Raw genomic sequence first — 15,684 nt, 5'->3', positions numbered from 1 at the left:
CCAAGCTCTCTCCGAATGCGCATAAGTCTTTGAGGCCTCGACTCGGACTTGTGCTCATCAGGATCCATTTTCACGTTGTTGGGGTTCTGGACGGCCGCGACTCTCCAGTCCCAAGAATCATCACCCTTTGCCCATGGTCTCGAAGACTCATCCAACTGGCCACAGTCTTCATAGGACCTTGACAAGAACCAAAGGGCAGTCCTGTGCTTTTCGAGAGTCATTGCAAGCCAGTCCAACTCGAATCCGGCCGTAAGAGGAACTGTTTCGGGATTCTTGTTGAAATTTCGACGAACCCATGCGACGGGTTCTCCTTCCTTGTCGTCCTTCGGATATTGAAAGTAGTAGGTAGCTACCCCAGCCCAGGCGAGCACACTACTTTGAAAAAATAGTACCCATTGTGGCGACAGATATACGTACCACATGGCCCCAAGTACACCTTGTTCATTTTGTGGGGGTCTTTCAGTTCCATTGCCCTCACTTCGAGCAAATGGCCTTCCCGCCCCTCTTCCGGTTCTTTTTCATCTTTGGTTTTATCCTCAGGTATGAGAATAATAAACTCTCGAATGAGCCCCTGACCCATAACCCGGACAATCTCTTGGCCATTCCAGAGCTCACATACCTCATAAGAGGTTGACGACATCAACTCGGCCTCTGACACCGCGCGGCTCTCCCGAGCTCTTCCGATTACTGATCCGAGCCAGAAGGGGCCACCAACACGAATAGCTGCCACGATGATGGTAATAATGCCCAATGGGGCCATTGCCAAGATGATGCTATCGGCCCAGCCGGTAGCCTGGCTCATGAATTGCATGGTGACTTTCTCACCGAAGAGCGCGAGGATACTATGTGAAAGTTAGATTCACTGGCTGTCTAGGGGAAGCAAGTTGAAGAGGAAGTAAGAGGCAACTCAAACTAGGTGCAACATGGCGTTTTGGGAATTGATGAAGAATAGGTTGATCGTTGAGTTGGAAACGATGTCGTCGTACGCTGAAACGGTTGATGGACTGGTCTCAATCTGTAGTCATGGGAAGCCACAGCTGAGATTCCCTCCGTTTTCAACTTCCATACCCAGGGGAATGGAAAGAACCAGAAGAACACGAGGAAATTGCACCGAGGAAATGGATTGATAGCTTAAAATGTTTAACCTACCTTGGCTGGTGGAAGGTGGGAGTTTCAGAGACCTGTGATGTTTTTAACAGGGCTTCCAAAGGCTCAACAAATGGACCAGTCACGGTCCCAAGCCCGATCCTCCAAAGCCAGAAACACGCTCCCTTCTTCTCAACCGTTACTTCCGTGACGAACACATCCGGATTGCTCCTTTGATCGAAAGCGACATTGCCCCTTCAACGACGGCCTTGAAAGACAGTTAATAGGCCTTAAGAGATGGTCAGCAGGCCTTCAAAGATAGTCAGTAGATCGTAAGGGATATTTGAAAGACCTTGACTGATAGTTAACAGGCCTGAAAGGATAGTTAGGACAGCTTTTCCTTTTTAAGAAGATGTAAGTTGATGACTGTTATGGCCAAATAAATCAATCACCTCGGAGCATCAAACCGCGGGGAATGTCATCGAGGCCAGGTATGGTCAACAATGGTCTGTTATACAGAATTTAAACAACAACGTCCTACACAACCTCTTTGCACCATTCAATCCACCGCCTTCCTCTTCTTCTCCCTAATTTCCCTTCTCCTTTCCTCCTCATTCTCCTCATTCTCCTCCTTCTCCTCCTCCTCCTCCTCCTCCTCCTCCTCCTCCTCCTCCCTCTCCTCCTCAACCTTCCATCTCTCATCCTCCTCCACCTCCAACACCCTCATACACCCCATGACCAACTTCCTCAATCCCCCCGCCTCCCCCCAATCCCCCACATCATCATCCCTCCTCCTCCCCCCCCTCTTCCTAACTTCAAAAACCACCCCCTCATCCGGATCCATCACCTTCCTCAACAACCCCCTATCAATCGCCCCCCCCAACCAAGCCCTCATCAACCCCAACGCCCAAACCTGCCTCTCATACCCCCTCATCTCCCTCTCCCACCTCCCCCCACCACCCCCTCCCACTCCCTCTTCTCCTCCCGCTCCAGCTTATCCCACCCCAACCTCCTCTCCCTCTCCCTACTCGGCGCCTCCTTCCAAACAATAGTATACCTACTCCCATTCCCCTGCCCCAAAAACCCCCATATACCCCGCTCATCATCCCTCTCAACCCTCTCAATCAGACTCTCTTCCTCCAACACCGTCAACCGATGCAGAAACACGCCGGGAAAACGCTCCCATATCACGGGGTACTCCGGTTTCTTAAGAATAGTAAGCAAATATGTCTGCCCGCCATCGTCATCGTAACAACCCGCAAACTCGGTCTGGTTGTTCATCCTCTCGTCATCCCAAGTCATCTTGTCGGTGTGCCCCGTGAAAAAGTCGGGTGGGTCGAGGAACAAGGGGGCAAGGTTGAGGAGGCAGGCTACGTGGATAAGTGTCTCGTACCATTCGTCTAGCTGGTCGTACGTCTTGAGGATGATTTTCGGGTCGGGGACTGTCAGGGGAGGGTCGGGAGGGGAGTGGGAGTAGGGAGGTGGAGGGGGGGAGGGGGGGGAGGGGTCGTAGGTGATTGGGGTGTGGCAGATGTGGCGGTGAAGGACTTTCAGGTAGCGGAGGACGTTGGAGACGCTCTCGTCTGCTATGACGGTGGGTGCCATGACGGCAAGATGTTGAGGTTGTAGAGGGAGAGGGTTTTGACTATCGTTTTGTTCGTTGTTTGTCAGTACTCTGTCATGAAGATTCCGTTGCCAGCGTTGTACATACCTTTGGGAGAGATTATAGATCCTTCGAAGAGCTGGGAATGCCTTCCTCTCGAATATTCTTCGAAAACAACTAATTGGAAATGCCCTCTCGAAAAATGAACGCCCACTCGGGAATGCTCTCTCGGGAATTGTTGAGAGCTTCAGAGGCCCTTCATCAGGGCCGAAGTCCCATCAAAAACTGAATATGCCGTCGTCGTCGTCGCTGAGTTGTCGAGCGATCTTTTGCAGCCTGTCAGGAAAAGAGTTTCGAAGACACCTACAACAATCCGTCGTGATTCGAAATCGTCGAGCGGAGCCTAGAGACAAACCCCGTACCCCTCGCTCAGTCAGCGGAAATCAGCGGACAGTCTATAGTAACAAGTGAGGTCAATCATCAACAGCTGCGAGGATATGAGCCCTAACATGTCTCGGCGCCGCTTCATATGCCCGAGGGCGACAACCTGTTTCAAAAACCAAGATGAAAGACTTCCAGTATTGATGACATCGCCACTGTGAGGAAGAACCATACCATATCAAAGCGCAGGTTTCCTTGAAGCAAGCCCGTTATGTAACTAACCTCAACGACCAACGACTAGCACAGAACCGTCCACCCAAAGAACAGACAAGCTCCACGCGAGTCAACCGTTCTCCCAACCCCCCAGACCGGTCGAGCATAAAATATTCAAGCGGCAAACAAAGCCGATCTGCACAAGACCAGATCCACGCCAGTCATCACACTAGAGCGTGGCCGACAACACCTGGGAACAAACCAAGTGAACATTCTTTTTCTCCTAAACTCCTCATCATGCATCTAGCAGCCACCCAACAAGCAAGCAAATCCTTGGAAACAGAGACAGAAAAGCAAAAAGAAAGACCGAAAAGCGTATAACCTATATATTTACATCCAATGTGGGGAAAAAAAAAAAACCAAGAATGTTTTATAGATCCTTGGACCTCAACTTCTTGAGCTTCATGCCACCCTCAAACAGAGCACGGTCGACAGCAGCGGCCACGGTCAGGGTACCACCGACGATGGCACAGAGACCAGCCAGGAAACCGAGGAACGACTTTGGCCTTTCCTCTCTGTTGATAACCTTCATGGGGGAGATGTCCTGGTTTGCGAGTCAGCATTTGTTTACGTCCAGGTCTACTCAAAATGTACTTACATAGGAGAAGAAGACGCCGGGAATACCACCCTTGGCGTGGAGGCGCTCCTTGTGGCCCTCAGAACCATCATCACCACCGGACAAGCTGCGCCTATGGCTGGTAACCGAATACTGGTGAGTCTCAAGGCTGCCATCGGCCGATTGACCAAACGAACCCAGCTCCTTGTGGTGCTGGTCCTTGAATCCCTGCCATGTCTTCTCCCAGCCGAGAGGAAGATAAGAGGTGGGCACAATCTTGATGAAGTACATGAAGTTGTAGTTGACATCATCGGTCTCCTGGTGAGTGTTGTCAAGGGGGTTGACGTGGTGGTTGGTCCATGGTAGAGCCTTATTCTTGCCAAGCTTCTTCGCCAGACCATCAGGAAGCTGCGGGCCGAAGCGCAGATGATGGATCTCGTGGGTGAAGGTGTGCTTAACAGGCGTGTCCCAATAGTTCTTGAGGTCGTGGACGTGCATGTTTCCGTTGCTGAAACTCTTGCCAGGGGCAATATGGAAGTTGCCAATGACCTTGTTCACACGAACGTTACCCTCGATGCGACAGCCCTCATTGCGCTGCTCGTCGAGCTTCTCAGCGTAGTGCTCGCGCTCGCACTGCTCGATACCCTCGCCCCTACCGAAAGCCCAAGCCTGAGCGGCATACGCCTCCTTGACCTCGTCGCATGTTTGGCAGCAGTTGGGCTTTTGCGCGTGGACAGGGGGAGCAGCGCCATAGCAGGGACCGCAGTAGTTGGGATCGAGGTGGGCAGCTTCTTCGTCGCGAGCATGGAGAGCCAGAGCCTTGGCTTCGATAACACCGCCACCCTCGCTGAGAGGACGCAGTCTAGTCTTGACGACACCGTGTTGGACGCCGTGTTGTTGCTCGCCGGATACATCCATGACATCGAGGGTCAGCAGCTCGCAGGGCACTCGTGGGAAGCTGACGTTGAGGTGAATCTCCATGCGCTCGCCTGTTCAGCCTTCTGGTTAGTGGCCATCTATCTTCAAGTCCTGCAGTTCCATAAAAAGAGCGCACCTCTCCCCTTGTCAACAATCAGCTCGGGATGGATCTCTATCCTCCTGTAGTCCTGCCATTCTCCCCAAGCCAGGAAGAACACCACAATCAACGAGACGATGGTAACGATACCACCCGACGTCGTCCTGATTCGCGCATCCTCCACCGTCTTTGTAAAAGCATCGAGCTTTGTGAATCTCGATTTCGCAGCCATCTTGCCTATTTGTTCGTCGTCGTTTGTTGGACCAGTCTCAGGTGTAAGGTCGAAGGTTCCACACTCGCGGGGCGTGGGCTTTTTTAGGATTGGAATGTGTCTTGTCAGAAAATGGGGACCTGCTGCTTGGCTCAGAATCAACGGAGCGGCATCAATTGAAGAGCGGGATCATCAGCAGAATTCCACCACGAAGCAGTGAATCGTTTGCTGGCAACTTTGCAGTTGAGATGAAACCAAAGTGCATCAGCCTCGTCCAGCACCGCGCCGGAGACAGCTAACAAAAAGTTAAGGCCACCTTACAATCGATATCCACATATCAGCTTCAGGTCCCGGCCAGCTCCAACGCGGGCGTCGGCTGTGATTGGTCCCCAGGTTCAATTGGGGGTTCAGGCTAGGTAGCCGGACCCTCCGCAGCGGGGCACCGAACGGCGCCAGGAACATGAACGAGCATCTTGGCTTGCCCGAGATCACTGATAAGATAACGCTTCGATCTGTTGGATATATGAAGCGAGGTTGTCGAGCATTCGAGTCTGTGGTCTCTATGCAAACTTTACAGTCTTAATAGGGGGACTGCTAATCTACTTTAGAACTTAGACTGCCGGTAGATATGTCGTCCCTGCATCTGCAACTACACGTGCAGCTGAGATCAAGCTCCTTCCTCCCCCTGGCAGCTATCCCAAGCAGTTGGAAATGCAAGTTTGACTGACAACTGCAGCTTCCCCGTTTGCTCAACGCAGCAAGGCTGAGGACATGTGAATTGTTTCCGCCAGACAAGCAAAAGTTCTCTACACCGGCGTGACTCACCTTGTTGACCATATCATAAGCCCCAGCTGCCACTCCTCTCATCAACTGTCTCTTTCCTCTTCACATCCAAAAACAACAACATCATGTCCACCTCCCAAAAGACTCCGGTTCTGAGGCTCCCATCGACCCCTCCACCACCAATCCTGACCCTCACCCCCAAAACCCACACAACCATCGAGATTCGCCCCTTCAATATTTTCGATGCCCGCCCTGTCGCCCGCATAGCCAACAGCCCCCGCATCGCCTCTTGCATGCGGAATACATTCCCGTACCCCTACACATCCAAAGATGCCAACCACTGGCTTCTCATCGCTACCAGATCTTATTCAGATCCGGAAACTAAACCGACCAAATCCGGCAAACCTCTTCTCTTGGACTACGCCATCATCGTCAATGGCGTCCTCGTCGGCGATATCGGCCTCAAGCCTCTCTGGGATGTCGAATCCGACACTTTTGAGATCGGGTACTGGCTAGGAGAAGAGTTCTGGGGCGTGGGGATCATGACGGTGGTCTTGAAGGAGTTTATCGCTTGGGTTTGGGAGCAGTTTCCGACTGTTAGGAGGTTAGAGGCCATGGTGTTTGACTTCAATGAAGGTAGTAAGAAGGTGTTGAGCAAGGTTGGGTTCGTTCAAGAGGGTGTGAAACGGGAGGCGGTGAGGAAGGGTGATAAGATACATGATATGGTTGTTTTTGGGCTGTTGAGGCGGGAGTGGACTACACAGGTGCTTAGTGTCTCGGCAGAGCCATGAGGTGAAATAATATATGGGTTGAGCAAATCTTCGTTGTGGTTCATGGTAGGAACATACAAGATGTACTAACACCTGGTTTCATGTGATTACTATGTCCAGCCCACCTAGATACATATATGCCTCTCCCTCAGCTAGATCAGCAACAAGAGAAAAGGTCCGATGGTCAAGCGGTATGGATGAAATCAAGGTGATCTCCGGTGACGGCGTCGAAGACAGTCACAGCAACAACAACCTCTCTCGCAAACCCAGCTAGGCCTTCAGCCTCCCCTCCCTCCTCAACACCTCCTCACTATCCCTCACCAAAAACCGATAAAACACCACCGCCGGCCCAATCGTCCCCAAATGCCAAAGACTATGCGCATCCAAACACCCCCACACCGGCGCAAAATCCAACAACTCCAAACTCATCGCCGCCACCACCCACATCACCACCAACCCCGGCCACACCATCCACCCCTTCCCCTCCCTATTATACCTCCTCACGCTAAACCACGTCCAAAGCACATTCTGCACCACCCCCACCGCAACATTAGCCCCCATATTATACCCATAGTCCCACCCCACCCCCTTCAAATACCCAACATGCGCCAAATACAGTCCCACACACGTCCCCGTCCATGATTTCCTCACCCCCCTTTTGCTCACCCTATCCAACCGAAACACCCTCACAACAGTATAATACATACCATAAAGCACACTCGCCCCAGCAGCGAAATAATCCAATTCTTCCGTGACCCTGAAATCCCTAGTATGAAACACCGCGCTGAAAAACCAGCTCGCCATCCCTATCCTCGCCAGCCAGACGTAGTACGGCCTCATCGAGTAGGTGGCTGGGATTTTCTTCAGGATGTGGTTGTACAGACCGTCGTGGTGAGCCCAGAAGTTGCCGAGAGAGAAGAGCACGGAGAAGGGCTCTTGCATGCCGAGGAGGCGGTAGAAGGGCCATTTACCGTGGAATTGCACCACTGGCTCGTTGCGGGAGAGGCGGGTGGAGGTGATGATGTGCTGGCAGGTGTAGTCGCATTCGGAGGGGCAGGTCCAGAACAGGAGGCGGAGGTGGAGCGGGAGGGGGGTGGTGTTGGGGGGGAGGCAGTTTTCAGTTTTGCAGACCTAGAGGAGAGAAGGAAAAAAAAATTAGTTGGGAGCATGGGGGGAGGGGAAGAGGGAAGGGGAACGGACTTGGACGCATTGTTGAAATTCGGGGAGTCGATCACCCACGCTTGCGTAGACCGTCGTGGTGGTGAACAGGATGAGGAAAAGAAGGAGCAAGGGCGAGCAGGCCCCTTTTCGAAAGAGAGGGGATCCTATCGCCATCGTGAGAGCTGTTATTCTCGTACCAAACAGCCCATTTGTCTGTATAAAAACAGCAAAGAGAGAAATAAAAACGAAAACCACAAAACTCCGCCAACTGACTGCGCAAAGCGATGTTGCGAGAACTGATAATGGAATTTCAAGAAACGCGCCTCGCGGTCCCATCAACGTTGCCCGAAAACCCGCTTGCCGGGATCACCCCCTTACTGCTGCTGCCGCCGGCAACCCCAGCTCCAGAACCCCACACTGAAAAACGACCCCCCGGCTCCCCCACGTTTATGCTCCGGATGGACCCCGTCACCGCCCCCGTACCTAACGCAAATCCGGGGATGCACGCATCACAAGCCTCACAGGGCTGATGGTCAAGAATATGGAGCAAGCCAGGAAAGCCAATGCCAGGTACAGGTGGAGTTAGTGTGCAGATGGGGTCTCAGGGGGGAGGGGTGCACAAATGCAGTAGTACAGATTCACATGGCATGGAAGACACGCCGTCACGATCCCAAGTTCAACGAGAATATAATATCCACATCTTCAACTTCAATTTGCAAAGTTCGTGTTGCCCCATCAGTCAGGAACAGAATTCGGGCAAGTATATACACCCCCCGCCCAATCTCATATCATCCCCCCCTCCATCAAACTCCCGATTAAACACCCATCAAGCAAACCCTCAACAACACTTTTGATCTCTCCCCTACCATGCAAATCACTCCTTTCTATGCGAAAGAAAAACACCTAGCCAGGCTAAAAGAAAAAAACAAACCCGAACAACAAAAGTTGAGACATGCGATATCTCCAGAGCCTGTATTCTCTCTCTCTCATCTGTAAAATGTGGTGGTATATCCCAAATAAATCATTCACATCATAGCCATTTTTTTCATGACAAGAAATAAAAAAGAAAACCTTCCCGTAGAGGTGTGTGTGTGTATGACATCAAGTGTCAAAAAAATAGAAATCACAAGAAAAGAAAGTCTGTCCCTTTCCCCTAGAAAACCTTCCCAATCCTTGTTTCCAACTCCAACCAGGTTAAGAGCCGACCCAAAGTCCGTCAGGTAAGTGAGGAGGGTATAAATGTCATCCCATAAAAGAACGCCCACACCGACAAGATATGAACACAATGCTCCAAGATGATGTAGTATGTTCAAAATCCACCAAGCGGGGGTATTTCCGTTTGTTCGCGCCAATAAGTCATCATGAGTTCAGATGAAAAGAAAAAAGGTCGTGCATAAAAGCCCTCTGTAGCAGGCTTGTTCTCATGTAAACGTCGTCAGAGAAAAATTTGTCGTAAAGTCTAGGCACTGATAGCCGCCACCACAATAAAATGTGCCGACTGGTAAAAGCATGTACAAAGAAGTGAAGTGTTATGATCCGAACAGTGGTCACCATCGCTGTTTGTCGCATCTACAACGGTGACTGAGATCGACGGTTCGCTTCCCTCTGCCGAATCTCCTTGAGGCGCTGGTCAAGGTAAGCCAGGCGGCCAGCAAGATTAGATCGTATGGGAGAGGTACTCGACTCGGTCGAGGGCTGTTGGATAGTGGCAAATGGTCGCCCAAGCATGCCGAGGTCGACACTGCCGCTTTGCGCCCGGTGCATTCTGCTGGGGAAGCTGAAGCTCGAGCGGGTCGCTCGGTGACCCTTGAATGGAGAGCCAAGACGGGGAGGCTGGAGAGCTGGAGGTTCCAACAACTGGCCGCCCACGTTGGGCATGCTAGTGGACGAGCTCAGAGTAGGTACCGGAGGTATCCTTGGGATGAACAGCTCATCGTGGTGGCTCGACGCTGTGGAACAGAATTCCCGGTCGGCACGAGCGTCGCCCGTGGAGTTCATGCTGAAGTTGGGGTCGAGCCACAGATCAGCGCCGATGCTAGGTCGTATGCGAGGGACGCTGGATTGGGTGTGACGTCGCTTTTGAGTACCCGACCTGCTCATTCGTACTGGTGACTGGAGTGTGCGGCGAGAGCCAAGTGTCTGGCTCTGTCTGCGAGGCATTGGTCCACTCAAGCCAAGCACGGTGGCAAGCGATCCCGAGGAGCTGGGTCCGTAGCTCTTCGCGCCAAAGGGGGATCCCAAACGTTGGCGCTCGGCGAAACCAGGCCCACCCTCGAAAGTCTCGATATTTGGGCTGATAATCGGCATGTCAAAAGCCGGTGCCAGTGGGAAGGGCTCAGTAGCATTAGATTGCTCCTCCTCCACAGGCTCAGGGGTTGAGCCCGTGAGTTGCGCCAGGGGACCAGTTGGTTGCATGCTTTCTGCTGTGCTCAAGGCAAGAGACAGAGACATGTCCTGGGTCGCGAATTGAAGAGGCTCATGCGCCGGCGCCGGGCGCATGTTGGAGTGACGCGCAGCAGCTTGCGCAAAAGGGGTCGTGCTGCGAGGGAGGAAGCGTGGGTTCTTTGCGCCCGCCGCAGCTTTCTGTCTGCACAGCTCCCGCAGGTGAACTCGGGTCGCGGCGCAAGTGTGAGGCCACTGGATAAATGTGCTGCTGTTCTCGGCGGTGGGTGTAGTGCTGCCACTCTTCCTTCCATCGCTCACGTTGGTCTTCTTCGTCAAAGCTTTGGCGCCCTTCCAACTTCTCTTTGCTTCGCGCGCCACGCGAAGGCAGACACCGTCAGGTGGGAGACAGCTCTTGCCCATCCGGAAAGGTGTCACCTTGGGGTCCTGGAGATACAGGATAAACGTTGACCACAAATGGTCGCTCATCGCCTTGGTCCAGGGAGCCTTCCTGGCCTTGGCTTTACCAGCTGCTGCGGATGGCTGAGCTGCCGGCGGAAGCTCGGGTTCTTCTTGGTGATAGTGCTCTTTGCTTTCTAGTAGAGGGCTGGCGCAATTGTCGTCATCTGAAAGCATGGAAAAGCGGCTGAACAAGGATGCGCTAGTCAATGTCGACCTAGCCGTCGAAGGTCTGCTGGATTCGTAGTCTGGCTCTGGTGTCGACTCGACGCTGCTGGCAGTCGAGTCAAGGGTCCAGTTGGGGTACTGCCCCGGCGATAAGCACGGGATGAAGTCGGGTGCTGGCGTCTTTGGGAGCTCGTATGTTCGCCCGATGGGCTGCAAAAAGCTCGCATCCATCTCCTCGTGGCGCATTCTCGCGGGGAAAGAGTCAGCGTTCCCCATGGCGAAGTCGTGCGAACTCGTCTCTGGCTCCTCAATGCTGGGAATTGGAACGTCGGCGGCAGCCACAGAAGCGAGAAACTGCTGAGTAGGTGCCGTGAGTTGAGAGACAACGCGCCTCTTGACCAACCTTAGACGTGGTTTTGGTGGCGAAGGGATTTGAGCCTCATCGTTTTCTGCGAAGGGCTCCGGTGTCCTGGGCATCTCAAACCTGAAACCCCGTGGGAGGGTTGCTGAACTGGAATGTTGATTCATCTTGTCTTTGACTGGAATGCTAGTGCGTCATAAAGAAGCTAATTATGGTGAAACTAGGGAATTCGGTTGGGGGCTTGGAATTAGGGGTGATGTTTTGGCGAGTAAAATGGAAGTCGTTCGTATGTTTGTGTCGTAAATATCGTATCGCGTTCGTTGATTGTTTTGCGCTCTCTGCTGGTGGTGTCAAGCCAGGCAGAGAGAGAGACACAGAGACAGACAGATCCCAACTACCTGATTGTCTGTGGGAAGCTCAGTATCAAGCTTTGGAGGCGCGTTGTGGGAGTTTTGACGCGTTTTGGGGATTTGTTGGTGCCAGTGGGAAGGTAGCGCAGCGCATGTCAAAATCGGATGGCTGGTCAAAAGGTGACGGATGGGCTGGGGAAAGCTGGGGTCTGAGCAACGCAACCGCAAAAAAGCAATTGCACAGCCGCAAGATCCAGGTCCGGCAACAACAACAATAAGCTCCTCGGGCAATTGATAATGGCGAAAAACGGAAAATCCAGATCAGGGAGGTTGAGATTATCGTCGGAATTTTGTGACGGAAAAAGAAAAAGTACCGTGTCGTCAGTCTCGTAGTCGTCAGTCTGTGCTGTCCGTCATGTGTTGGAGTGTCCGTAGAGCATCTGAGACCCTTGCGCCGAGCGCGACCGGCCGTTTAATCTGGTCGCAAAAGGAGTGACTGCGCAGAAGGAAAAGGGGGAGGAAGGGGGGGAGGGGACTACAGCAGACGGGAACGTTGGGAATATGTAACTGTGCTGTGTGCTGTTGCTGGGCAGAGAAGAGGGGTGGGGGGTGGTGACTGTGAATGTGGGCGGCGCCAGGAAGGGCAGCGGACCCTTGATCGCAAGGTCCCCTGAACACTTTATCCACTCTCCACTCGCAGTAGTCGCCGACAGGGCCCAGGCCCGCTAGAAGACGACTTCAAGCTCTTGCCGCGGGGTGTGTGCGATGCTGCGTCCGGGATGGAACCCCAACCTCAGGCAGCGTGCAGGGCAAACTGTTGTGGATTCGTGGATTCGCAGACTCGTGGACCTCTTGGGGATCTGACTATGGATATCAAGTTGCCAGTTGGGCAGCGTAGCTGTTCGGCTGGCAGCAACGCGTCTCCGGTTGGGGATGGATGGGAGCTCGAGGACCAGCCAGTGGCTTGTGAAAGTAGCGCAGGAGTGGCAGGCGAGTGGGGGAGGAGTAGTGACAGTGGGTGGGTTCGTGATTCCTTCACGCGTCGCGCAGAGCAGAGCGAATCGAATGGCTTGCAGAAAAAAAGTCGAGGCGAACGAGGGAAAACGAAGGGGCTGGGGGAATTCTCGCGTGCTGCAAGTCGACATGCAGGAAACCACTTGGCGGGGAAAAAAGAAGCGCAGAAGCGCGGGTGGACTCTGGACCAGCGACTGGGGAAGAGATCGAGATGATGGATATTGCTACGTCAGACACCTCCGGCGGGGTGTCTCCGCTGCATTAAGACGGTAAGTCAGGATGATCCAGCTATTTCGCATTTAGATTGATCCCAAGGAAGCGGTTGATGAGATGGGAATGATAGCAGCCCAGGACACTGTTGGGACGAGAGGGAAAAGAAGGCACTGTGTGACCACATCAACAACGGTCCTCGCTTGTGAAGTTGTGGGAGGGGTTGACCGGGGCATCCGTCGCGTTTTTTCGCGTGCCAGACGCGTTTGGGCGGGCGACCCTAAGTGGCCGTTTTTAAAGTTGTTTTCTGCCCACTCACATCCCGCAAACTCCCACAACTTTCCCCTTTCGGATCCTTGTGCGCATGAAAATACGAAGCAAGGGCTCGTCTTGATGGCTATTGGAACCACTTTGGGATAATTCATGATATGTCAGTCCTGTTGTCGTTGTTTAGGCACATTTGTGCATTGATATGCTGTCGAGTTGAAACGAAGCAAATCTACCAGAATCTGAGAAGCCAGGTTCTACAAGCACACCCGTCTGTGCGCTCGAGCATCTACAGACACACCTGCGCTCTATAAACGAGACCACAGAGTACAATACACAGAACGTGGTTTGGATAGCATCGTCGTATCAAAACCTCTGGCTTCGGTGGGACACACCGCTCTCTGAACCGCGTCTTATTCTCTCTCGGGAAGAATGATGGCGATCTTGGGACCTGGTTCTGGTACTGGCCATGTCCATGAGTTCAAGAAGCGACTCTACACCTCGCTCTTGAAATCAGCAGCTTGGTTTGCGCACTCCTCTAAGTTGGGTACTTCCAAACGGAGAATAGGAGCGGTGAATTCAGCGAACAACTAGCGCACAAGCTCAGAAACAAATACATTAATACAAGCTTCCAGGGACAGTCTTCCTGTTGTTGTGGACGGCTGATATCAGAGGTGCTAAGGATGGGTGCCACTCTATCCATATGCGGGTACTACCTTGATCCATCGCCTCTGTGACGGGAAGGCACTTTGACAGCTTGACGACGGCCAAGCCCAGACGTTATATATCCAGATATAAAAACATCACAAGCCCATACCAAACTTCATCTTCTTCCATCAAAACACTCAGGGCACAAATTCAGGTCCAGGTTCCATGATAAACATGGGGCTGGTGGTGTGCACACGCGGCACACCATTGATAATGGCTTGGGCTATTCCCTTTTGGGAGGGATGATCTCTCATCAGCTCCTTCAGCTGGCATTTGGAATCCCTTGAGCAGGCATCGGGGGATACATCCCTTTTCTTGCTGCCTGAGTGAGAATTCAACTGTGCCTCACCCTTCATTTTGGACACCTCTGGCTTTTCGCTGAAATCGTCGAGGCCTGATGTGATCATTCAATTGTTCCATCTCAACAGTCGTCGCCATGCTGGCCTCCCCGCGCCTCGTTTATCTGCTCAAGTTCGCCGGTCCGGCACTGATTGTCGTATGGTTGGTCGCCTACATGGTCTCGGACCAGCCAGCGTATAACAGCGTCGTTCGCCAGTTCAAAAGCGAAAGGGATATCTTCATCACGGATTTCTTGGATCACGATGTTGGCGGACAACTAGATGGCAGTAGTATCTCGGAGCTATGCGCGAGCAAGACTTGGACACCAGGGTTGATGCTGTCTTGTGATCCCCAATCTGGAGGTTTTGGCCAAGTCAAAGACGCGCATCTGAACTGCATTCGCTTCGCTATCGAGGCTGGTGGTAAGATGGAGAAGTCTGACATTGAAAAGAGGGACGCAAACTGACGGATGGATTTGTTCAGCCGAGTTGGTTCTTCCCCGGATCATCAAGCGCGACGATAAGAACGTTGCGAATACCCGGCCCAAGAACGGCGGCGGTCCCTACATCGGGGAGTTTATCGACTACTTGTTCGATTATGAATACCTCAACCAAACGCTATCGGAGCACTGCCCGCAGCTGAAATTATATCGATCCATGAACGAGCTTTGGGATGTGCCACAGGTGCAATCAGCTCGGAAGATTAGCTTACAAGATGTTGGAGCTAAACTGAATGGCTCCGTTATTGAGGACATGAATACGTTGTCGGAGCAGATCAAGTCGTACATCGACAGGACAGAGGACCCAGAGACACGTCCGTTTCCAATACGGTTCAGATCCGATGTGATAAGCTCGGTTTTCCCAACAGCATATGGGAACCCAGAGTTGGCCAAAAACTTTGGCCGTCTTCTACGGCCGCGTAAAGACGCCAGAGTGCTCGCCGCTATTGCGCTGTACAATCTGCACAAAAAATATCAACTGAATCTGGACCCTAAGCAGGGTTTCCAGCACAGCACTTTCCCCGGACTACATCTCAGGACAGAGGCGGATGCGACTCCTATCTTTCCACCCTTCGACGACCAGGTCTCTACCTTGGTCGAGCTTGTCACCAACTCAACGGCCGGCTTTGCTTTTGTTGCCACGGGAGAAACAGAAGAGCGCAGACGAAAGTTATCCAAAAAGGCCGAGGCGGTGGGCGTGACGATGGTATACAAGCAGGATTTAATGCTGGATGAACCGGAAGGCCGAGAGCTTCTCGAGCAACTCACATGGGACCAGCGTGCGCTCGTCGACTACGAGATCATGCTTCGGGCTGGACTGACCGTTGGCCTGAGCGGCTCCATCTTTGACTGGAACATCGCACTCAGGCGGAATTCTGTACCAGGAGCAGACGGAGAGCCACCGTCTCTCGCCACCAGCTCCCCTATCCAACATCAGGATAGGTATTCGATCCTTCTTGGATCTTCAGAAAAGGCGGACACATTGAGGGCGACAGTATGGCCATGAGAGCCAGTGAAGTGTTTCAAGACATGAAAGGTATACCAATAATAATAAATAATACATACTAGATTTGCATCCTTACTCATAC

General features: G+C 52.6%; 7 protein-coding genes across 7 annotated transcripts; 3 read left to right on the top strand and 4 right to left on the bottom strand.

Annotated features, from left to right (window-relative positions):
- Positions 1 to 1,645: 1,645 nt before the first annotated feature.
- On the bottom strand, positions 1,646 to 2,691 carry QC762_108215 (uncharacterized protein; the record flags this gene model as incomplete). Its single annotated transcript, XM_062885235.1, has 2 exons — positions 1,646 to 1,999; positions 2,044 to 2,691. The coding sequence occupies 2 exons, from the start codon at positions 2,689 to 2,691 to the stop codon at positions 1,646 to 1,648; spliced, it is 1,002 nt and encodes a 333-aa protein (XP_062748185.1).
- Positions 2,692 to 3,713: 1,022 nt separating this feature from the next.
- Positions 3,714 to 5,722, bottom strand: ERV46 (ER-derived vesicles protein erv46; the record flags this gene model as incomplete). Its single annotated transcript, XM_062885234.1, has 3 exons — positions 4,954 to 5,722; positions 3,942 to 4,888; positions 3,714 to 3,887 (listed from the first exon to the last, which is right to left on the bottom strand). The coding sequence occupies exons 1-3, from the start codon at positions 5,144 to 5,146 to the stop codon at positions 3,714 to 3,716; spliced, it is 1,314 nt and encodes a 437-aa protein (XP_062748184.1). The 5' UTR covers positions 5,147 to 5,722.
- QC762_108205 (uncharacterized protein) lies at positions 5,586 to 5,852 on the top strand (the record flags this gene model as incomplete). Its single annotated transcript, XM_062885233.1, has 2 exons — positions 5,586 to 5,674; positions 5,741 to 5,852. The coding sequence occupies 2 exons, from the start codon at positions 5,586 to 5,588 to the stop codon at positions 5,850 to 5,852; spliced, it is 201 nt and encodes a 66-aa protein (XP_062748183.1).
- Positions 5,853 to 6,033: 181 nt separating this feature from the next.
- QC762_108200 (uncharacterized protein) lies at positions 6,034 to 6,699 on the top strand (the record flags this gene model as incomplete). The annotated part of the gene is made up of 1 exon (XM_062885232.1): positions 6,034 to 6,699. One exon carries the CDS (start codon positions 6,034 to 6,036, stop codon positions 6,697 to 6,699), a length of 666 nt encoding a protein of 221 aa, XP_062748182.1.
- Positions 6,700 to 6,745: 46 nt separating this feature from the next.
- QC762_108190 (uncharacterized protein) lies at positions 6,746 to 8,254 on the bottom strand. Its single transcript, XM_062885231.1, has 2 exons — positions 7,879 to 8,254; positions 6,746 to 7,809 (listed from the first exon to the last, which is right to left on the bottom strand). Exons 1-2 carry the CDS (start codon positions 8,173 to 8,175, stop codon positions 6,949 to 6,951), a joined length of 1,158 nt encoding a protein of 385 aa, XP_062748181.1. The 5' UTR covers positions 8,176 to 8,254; the 3' UTR covers positions 6,746 to 6,948.
- Positions 8,255 to 9,408: 1,154 nt separating this feature from the next.
- QC762_108180 (uncharacterized protein) lies at positions 9,409 to 11,376 on the bottom strand (the record flags this gene model as incomplete). The annotated part of the gene is made up of 1 exon (XM_062885230.1): positions 9,409 to 11,376. The coding sequence occupies one exon, from the start codon at positions 11,374 to 11,376 to the stop codon at positions 9,409 to 9,411; it is 1,968 nt and encodes a 655-aa protein (XP_062748180.1).
- A 2,681-nt stretch (positions 11,377 to 14,057) lies between these two features.
- Positions 14,058 to 15,602, top strand: QC762_108170 (uncharacterized protein; the record flags this gene model as incomplete). The annotated part of the gene is made up of 2 exons (XM_062885229.1): positions 14,058 to 14,519; positions 14,581 to 15,602. Exons 1-2 carry the CDS (start codon positions 14,195 to 14,197, stop codon positions 15,600 to 15,602), a joined length of 1,347 nt encoding a protein of 448 aa, XP_062748179.1. The 5' UTR covers positions 14,058 to 14,194.
- Between the last annotated feature and the right edge of the window lie 82 nt (positions 15,603 to 15,684).

The sequence above is a fragment of the Podospora pseudocomata genome (assembly GCF_035222375.1).
Source record: "Podospora pseudocomata strain CBS 415.72m chromosome 1 map unlocalized CBS415.72m_1, whole genome shotgun sequence".
NCBI lineage: Eukaryota > Fungi > Ascomycota > Sordariomycetes > Sordariales > Podosporaceae > Podospora > Podospora pseudocomata.
This window is presented reverse-complemented; position numbering and strand designations above follow the sequence as displayed.

Bases quoted from the DNA above. Each gene is read 5' to 3' on its own strand.
- QC762_108190 (XM_062885231.1), bottom strand. From the start codon at position 8,175: ATGGGACCGCGAGGCGCGTTTCTTGAAATTCCATTATCAGTTCTCGCA. The intron at 7,810-7,878 runs GTCCGTTCCCCT...TCTCTCCTCTAG, and splicing joins AATTTCAACAATGCGTCCAA to GTCTGCAAAACTGAAAACTG.